The sequence below is a fragment of the Procambarus clarkii genome, chromosome 94 (genome assembly GCF_040958095.1).
Source record: "Procambarus clarkii isolate CNS0578487 chromosome 94, FALCON_Pclarkii_2.0, whole genome shotgun sequence".
In the NCBI taxonomy this organism is placed as follows: Eukaryota; Metazoa; Arthropoda; class Malacostraca; order Decapoda; family Cambaridae; genus Procambarus; species Procambarus clarkii.
The window spans coordinates 7,220,719-7,229,234 of record NC_091243.1 but is presented as its reverse complement, the minus strand read 5'-3'; the positions used below and the strand labels follow the sequence as shown (position 1 = coordinate 7,229,234).

The window sequence follows — 8,516 nt, the reverse complement described above, 5'->3', positions numbered from 1 at the left end:
GCCTCTTTCATTTCCAACATTGACTCCTTCATGACGCCCAGCGTATCCTTACCGACCAGCGCCTCTTTCATTTCCAACATTGACTCCTTCATGACGCCCAGCGCATCCTTACCGACCAGTGCCTTCTTCATCCCTACCATCGAGTCTTTCATCCCTACCATCGAGTCTTTCACGCCCACCATTGAACCCTTCATGACGTCGAGCGCATCAGTGGCGACCACCGCCTCTTTCACGCCCACCAGGCAATCCTTCACGCCCGTCAGCGTCACCTTCATTCCCCCTATGAGGTCTGGACCGGGTGGTGGGGGCGCTGGCCGGTTGATTTGGTGGAGATGGAAATTCATTCCGGGACCAAGCGGCTCGTATCTCGAGCCAGGTGGTGGGGGCGCTGGCCGGTTGATTTGGTGGAGATGGAAATTCATTCCGGGACCAAGCGGCTCGTATCTCGAGCCAGGTGGTGGGGGCGCTGGCCGGTTAATTTGGTGGAGATGGAAATTCATTCCTGGACCAAGCGGCTCGTATCTCGAGCCAGATGACCCGTTCCCCATTCCCGAGGGGGGTTTCCATGTTCCCGAGGGGGTGTTCCATGTCCCCGAGGAGGTGTTCCATGTCCCGGAGGGGGTGGTCATCACACCGTGATGTGGGAACACGGTGTGGTTCTGGACCGCCATTTCACGTTGTTCGCGCTCATGCTCCCGTTGGAGCCGGTGAGCAGGGAGCCTCCAACCGTGATAGTGGGACCTGATGCCGTCCTGGACTGCTTTGTCACGGGGGGCTTCGTCACGGGGGGCTTCGTCACGGGGGGCTTCGTCACGGTGGGCTTCGTCATTGTGGGCTTCGTCACGGTGGGCTTCGTGGTTTTGCTCCCGTTGGAGCCGGTGAGCATGGCCCCACTCACAGTGTTGTGGGGACCTGATGCCGTCCTGGACTGCTTTGTCACGGGGGGCTTCGTCACCGGGGGCTTCGTCACGGGGTTGCTCGGGGTTCTGCTCATTCACCTGGGGTAGGGGCTCCTGGTCCTGCGCTTGGGGGTCTTGTTTTGCCTTCGACTTCTTCTTCTTCGATTTCTTCGTCTTCACCCGTTTTACCACCCACTTGGAAAATCTAATTATCTGATCGCCAATGATACACATGACTTTTACTATTTAGAAAACCTAAAAAAGTTTTTATTAATTTTAAATTAAACATTAGCAATAAATTATGTGTAGAGGTGCAAAGGGAGATGGTGGGTGGTATTTCACGGGATTAGGTCAACAGTATTCATGCACATGTACTCTTCCACATGTGCTCATCCACATGTGACTGGTATCCCTCCCTCCCCTGGCCCACAACCACGCCCTCACAGACCTGGAGCCACACAACTATCAGTATACCATGGTCTACCATATATAATGATTACCCTGACCCCTTCCAAGTGCTATATAGTCGTAATGGCTTGGTGCTTTCCCTTACAATTCTCTCTCTCTCTCTCTCTCTCCATCACGTCCATATTTGCACAATGGACCATATCGTTACAATAAGTACTTCCATCTCCATTGGCTGGGCTGAAGAACTAGACAACACCTTCCCTCCCTCAGACAAACATCATAGCTTACTTGTGCCATTTACAGCATCCTGTGATTGGTCTAGAGTCTCTTCAACTTGTGCCATCAAGGAAGGACTTGAAATTGCCACTATGTCAGCTTGATTAGGTATAACATAGCAGTGTGCGAGGGTTCCAGTGTTCGTTTACAGCCCCCGTGATGGTAGTGCAGACAATAGCCAGGCCTGGCAGTCTACCCTTCAACTGTTGAACATTATCATCCTGGTGGTGCAGGGGTATTGTGCGTCTAGACGTCTTGCAGGGTGATGGAGTTCCGAGGAGAGGTCTTGCAGGGTGATGGAGGTCCGTGAAGAGTTCTTGTAGGGTGATGGAGGTCCGTGGAGACGTCTTGTAGGGTGATGGAGGTCCGTGGAGACGTCTTGTAGGGTGATGGAGGTCCGGAGAGACCTCTTGTAGGGTGATGGAGGTCCGGGGAGACGTCTTGCAGGGTGATGGAGGTCCGGGGAGACGTCTTGTAGGGTGATGGAGGTCCGGGAAGACGTCTTGTAGGGTGATGGAGGTCCGTGGAGACGTCTTGTAAGGTGATGGAGGTCCGTGGAGACGTCTTGTAGGGTGATGGAGGTCTGTGGAGACGTCTTGTAGGGTGATGGAGGTCCGGAGAGACCTCTTGTAGGGTGATGGAGGTCCGGGGAGACCTCTTGTAGGGTGATGGAGGTCCGGGAAGACGTGTTGTAGGGTGATGGAGGTCCGTGGAGACGTCGTGTAGGGTGATGAAGGTCCGTGGAGACGTCTTGTAGGGTGATGGAGGTCCGAGGAGAGATCTTGTAGGGTGATGGAGGTCTGGGGAGACCTCTTGTAGGGTGATGGAGGTCTAGGGAGACGTCTTGTAGGGTGATAGAGGTCCGGGAAGACGTCTTGTAAGGTGATGGAGGTCCGGGAAGACGTCTTTTAGGGTGATGGAGATCCGTGGAGACGTCTTGCAAGGTGATGGAGGTCCGGGGAGACCTCTTGTAGGGTGATGGAGGTCCGGGGAGACCTCTTGTAGGGTGATGGAGGTCCGGGGAGACCTCTTGTAGGGTGATGGAGGTCCGTGGAGATCATTTGTGGAGGTATATGTAAATGATCTCTGGGAGATCATTTACATATACCAGAAACAGTATAGGTCCAAGGACTGACCCCTGCGGGACTCCACTTGTAACGTCTCGCCAATCTGAGACCTCACCCCTCACACAGACTCGTTGTCTCCTGTTGCTTAGGTACCTTCCCTTTCACTCCAGCCTGCATCTTCAACTTTCACACTAGCCTCTTGTGTGGCACTGTATCAATGGCTTTCTGACAATCCAAAAATATGCAGTCTGCCCACCCTTCTCTTTCTTGCCATATTTTTGTTGCCTGGTCGTAGAATTCAAGTAACCCTGTGAGGCAGGACCTGCCATCCCTGAACCCATGTTGATGCTGTGTTACAAAGTTCCTTCGCTCCAGATGCTCCACTAGTTTTTTCCCACAATCTTCTCCATCAGCTTGCATGGTATGCAGGTTAGGGACACTGGCCTGTAGTTCAGTGCCTCCTGTCTATCCCCTTTCTTGTATATCGGGACTACGTTAGCTGCTTTCCAAATATCTGGCAGTTCCCCTGTTGCCAGTGATTTGTTATACACTATGGAGAGTGGTAGGCACAGTTCTCTTGCTCCTTCCTTTAGAACCCAAGGGGAGATTCCATCTGGGCCTATAGCCTTTGTCACATCCAACTCTAGTAAACACTTCCTTACTTCCCCGCTGGTAATCTCAAAGTCTTGTGTGTCTCAAAGTCTCAAAGTGTGTGTGTGTGTGTGTGTGTGTGGGTGTGTCTGTGTGTGTGTGTGTGTGTGTACGTACCTAGTTATGCTTGCAGGGGTTGAGTTCTGCTCTTTGGTTCCCGCCTCTCAACAGTCAATTAACTGGTGTACATATTCTGTTTTCCAGGGACGTGAGGTTCAGCTCTCTTAACCTTTCCTCGTAGCTCATACCTCTCAGTTCCAGGACGAGCCTGGTGGCATTCCTATGAATCTTCACTAACTTTGTCTTGTGTTTAATTAGGTATGGACTCCAGGCTGGAGCTGCATATTCCAGTATTGGTCTGACATAGGTGATATACAAGGTCCTGAACGATTCCTTACACACGTTTCTAAAGGCAGTTCTTATGTTGGCCAATCTAGCATATGCCGCTGATGATATCCTTGTGATATGGACCTCTGGGGAGAGGTTCGATAGGCTCTCTATTTGACTCTTGCAGGATTTCACCTCCCAGATGGTGCCTTGTATTCAGCCTCCTGCTCCCTTCGCCTAATTTCATTAATTTACACTTTCCTGAGTTGAACTTTAGTAGCCATTTTGTAGACCATTCCACCAGTTTGTCAAGGTTGTCCTGTAGTCTCCATCTATCTTCATCTGTGTGTGTGTGTGTGCGTTTGGGTAGGTGCCTGGGTGTGTACTTGTCTGTATCCTGATAGTTCGACTATATTGCCACTAGTTTAACATCTATTCCAGATCTCCGCGGGTCCTTGACCGCTAGTTGTGACATGCTGGTCGGCGTCGGGATTGAACGCCGACCTGTATGAAGCGAGACCGTTGCTCTGCCGTCCAGCCCAAGTGGTTGGACTAGAAAGAGTTGGAGAGAAACAGAATGAGAAAGAAAGAGAGAGACCGACAGGGGAAAGATAGAAAGAGAGAGAGACGGACAGACAAACAAGTAGATAGATTCAGACAGACGGAAGTACTAACAGAAGGGAAAGACTTTAGAAGTACAAAGAAAGAAAAATAAATGAATATATGTCAAGCGGTGACGGCGGATGTGCTGGTGGCGGCGGTGGAGCCGCAGGAGCGCGGTTCTAGCAGTCGCAGGAGAGCGGTTCCAGCAGTCGCAGGAGCGCAGTTCCAGCAGACGCAGGAGCGCGGTTCCAGCAGTCCCAGGAGCGCGGTTCCAGCAGTCGCAGGAGCGCGGTTCCAGCAGTCGCAGGAGCGCGGTTCCAGCAGTCGCAGGAGCGCGGTTCCAGCAGTCGCAGGAGCGCGGTTCCAGCAGTCGCAGGAGCGCGGTTCCAGCAGTCGCAGGAGCGCGACTCTAGACACCGCAGGAGCGCGACTCTAGACACCGCAGGAGCGCGACTCTAGACACCACAGGAGAGCGACTCTAGACACCACAGGAGCGCAACTCTAGACACCGCAGGAGCGCGACTCTAGACACCGCAGAAGTGGGACTCTAGACACCGCAGGAGCGCGACTCTAGACACCGCAGGAGCGCGACTCTAGACACCGCAGGAGCGCGACTCTAGCAACCGTAGGAGCGCTCCGGACTTCATCTACGGAGACGATCATTCATTATGAGACTTCATAGTAATCTTGACTCTGGATTTGACCGTGTCCTGAGCGTCCCACATGGCTCCCGCCATGTTGGACACGGTCTGCGACACGGTGTCGTTTATTACGGGCAGATTGTCTGCTATGTCCGATAGATTGTAGGTCAACTCATCGACTTTTTCCTTTAAGTCTATTATTGGATCAGAGTAGGTTATTCTCTCTACCATCTCCGGTAGGGCCTGTGTCACCCCTGCCAGCGACTCCTTTATACTAACCAGCGCATCCTTACCGACCAGCGCCTCTTTCATTTCCAACATTGACTCCTTCATGACGCCCAGCGTATCCTTACCGACCAGCGCCTCTTTCATTTCCAACATTGACTCCTTCATGACGCCCAGCGCATCCTTACCGACCAGTGCCTTCTTCATCCCTACCATCGAGTCTTTCATCCCTACCATCGAGTCTTTCACGCCCACCATTGAACCCTTCATGACGTCGAGCGCATCAGTGGCGACCACCGCCTCTTTCACGCCCACCAGGCAATCCTTCACGCCCGTCAGCGTCACCTTCATTCCCCCTATGAGGTCTGGACCGGGTGGTGGGGGCGCTGGCCGGTTGATTTGGTGGAGATGGAAATTCATTCCGGGATCAAGCGGCTCGTATCTCGAGCCAGGTGGTGGGGGCGCTGGCCGGTTGATTTGGTGGAGATGGAAATTCATTCCGGGACCAAGCGGCTCGTATCTCGAGCCAGGTGGTGGGGGCGCTGGCCGGTTAATTTGGTGGAGATGGAAATTCATTCCTGGACCAAGCGGCTCGTATCTCGAGCCAGATGACCCGTTCCCCATTCCCGAGGGGGATTTCCATGTTCCCGAGGGGGTATTCCCCATTCTCGATGGGGAGTTCCCCATTCCCGAGAAGGTGTTCCATGTCCCCGAGGAGGTGTTCCAAGTCCCAGAGGAGGTGTTCCATGTCCCCGAGGGAGTGTTCTGCGTTCCCGAAGGGGGATCCCGGAATGCCGATGGAGGAATTCTCGGTACAAACGGCTCGTTTCTCACTGGGGAAGGAGGGTTCCCTATTCCCTCTTCCATTTGCCTCAGGTCAATCCGAGGCGTCATCACACCGTGATGTGGGAACACGGTGTGGTTCTGGACCGCCATTTCATGGTGTCCGCGCTCATGTTCCCGTTGGAGCCGGTGAGCAGGGAGCCTCCAACCGTGATACTGGGTCCTGATGCCGTCCTGGACTGCTTCGTCACGGGGGGCTTCGTCACGGTGGGCTTCGTCACGGTGGGCTTCGTGGTTTTGCTCCCGTTGGAGCCGGTGAGCATGGACCCACTCACAGTGTTGTGGGGACCTGATGCCGTCCTGGACTGCTTCGTCACGGGGGGCTTCGTCACGGGGGGCTTCGTCACGGGGTTGCTCGGGGTTCTGCTCATTCACCTGGGGTAGGGGCTCCTGGTCCTGCGCCTGGGGGTCTTGTTTTGTCTTTGACTTCTTCTTCTTCGATTTCTTCGTCTTCACCCGTTTTACCACCCACTTGGAAAATCTAATTATTTGCTCGCCAATGATACACATGACTTTTACTATTTAGAAAACCTAAAAAAGTTTTTATTAATTTTAAATTAAACATTAGCAATAAATTATGTGTAGAGGTGCAAAGGGAGATGGTGGGTGGTATTTCACGGGATTAGGTCAATAGTATTCATGCACATGTACTCTTCCACATGTGCTCATCCACATGTGACTGGTATCCCTCCCTCCCCTGGCCCACAACCACGCCCTCACAGACCTGGAGCCACACAACTATCAGTATACCATGGTCTACCATATATAATGATTACCCTGACCCCTTCCAAGTGCTATATAGTCGTAATGGCTTGGTGCTTTCCCTTACAATTCTCTCTCTCTCTCTCTCTCTCTCCATCACGTCCATATTTGCACAATGGACCATATCGTTACAATAAGTACTTCCATCTCCGTTGGTTGGGCTGAAGAACTAGACAACACCTTCCCTCCCTCAGACAAACATCATAGCTTACTTGTGCCATTTACAGCATCCTGTGATTGGTCTAGAGTCTCTTCAACTTGTGCCATCAAGGAAGGACTTGAAATTGCCACTATGTCAGCTTGATTAGGTATAACATAGCAGTGTGCGAGGGTTCCAGTGTTCGTTTACAGCCCCCGTGATGGTAGTGCAGACAATAGCCAGGCCTGGCAGTCTACCCTTCAACTGTTGGACATTATCATCCTGGTGGTGCAGGGGTATTGTGCGTCTAAACCTCTTGCAGGGTGATGGAGGTCCGAGGAGAGGTCTTGCAGGGTGATGGAGGTCCGTGGAGAGGTCTTGTAGGGTGATGGAGGTCCGTGGAGACGTCTTGCAGGGTGATGGAGGTCAGTGGAGACGTCTTGTAGGGTGATGGAGGTCCGTGGAGACGTCTTGCAGGGTGATGGAGGTCCGTGGAGACGTCTTGTAGGGTGATGGAGGTCCGGGGAGACCTCTTGTAGGGTGATGGAGGTCCGTGGAGACGTCTTGCAGGGTGGTGGAGGTCCGGGAAGACCTCTTGTAGGGTGATGGAGATCCGTGGAGACCTCTTGTAGGGTGATGGAGATCCGTGGAGACCTCTTGTAGGGTGATGGAGGTCCGTGGAGACGTCTTGCAGGGTGATGGAGGTCCGTGGAGACGTCTTGCAGGGTGATGGAGGTCCGGGAAGACGTCTTGTAGGGTGATGAAGGTCCGGGGAGACGTCTTGCAGGGTGATGGAGGTCCGGGAAGACCTCTTGTAGAGTGATGGAGGTCCGGGAAGACGTCTTGTAGGGTGATGGAGGTCCGTGGAGACGTCTTGCAGGGTGATGAAGGTCCGTGGAGACGTCTTGTAGGGTGATGGAGGTCCGGAAAGACGTCTTGTAGGGTGATGGAGGTCCGGGAAGACGTCTTGTAGGGTGATGGAGGTCCGTGGAGACGTCTTGCAGGGTGATGGAGGTCCGGGAAGACGTCTTGTAGGGTGATGGAGGTCCGGGGAGACCTCTTGTAGGGTGATGGAGGTCCGTGGAGACGTCTTGTAAGGTGATGGAGGTCCGGGGAGACCTCTTGTAGGGTGATGGATGTCCGGGGAGACCTCTTGTAGGGTGATGGAAGTCCGGGAAGACGTCTTGTAGGGTGATGGAGGTCCGGGAAGACGTCTTGTAGGGTGATGGAGGTCCGTGGAGACGTCTTGTAGGGTGATGGAGGTCCGGGGAGACCTCTTGTAGGGTGATGGAGGTCCGGAAAGACGTCTTGTAGGGTGATGGAGGTCCGGGGAGACCTCTTGCAGGGTGATAGAGGTCCGGGGAGACCTCTTGCAGGGTGATGGAGGTCCGGGGAGACCTCTTTTAGGGTGATGGAGGTCTGGGAAGACGTCTTGTAGGGTGATGAAGGTCCGGGAAGACATCTTGTAGGGTGATGGAGGTCCGGGATAACTGTTACCCGGTAAACGACGCGACCGTCCTGGCTTCTGGTAGACCGGGGCATCAGGACAACACTCAGTGGTTTACAGCAAAGCCCCGGTGGCTTAGTGATAGTCTTGGATAATACAACACTGGAGGGTTATCAATGCCACTTCAACAACTTATTGGCTAATCAGCAAGTATACTTTAGTTTTGAA

The 8,516-nt window shown here is 53.3% G+C and overlaps 1 protein-coding gene across 1 annotated transcript; it reads right to left on the bottom strand.

Moving 5' to 3' along the window:
* Positions 1–7,148: 7,148 nt before the first annotated feature.
* Positions 7,149–8,303, bottom strand: LOC138359988 (uncharacterized). The gene has a single exon (XM_069319866.1). It carries the CDS (start codon positions 8,301–8,303, stop codon positions 7,149–7,151), a length of 1,155 nt encoding a protein of 384 aa, XP_069175967.1.
* Between the last annotated feature and the right edge of the window lie 213 nt (positions 8,304–8,516).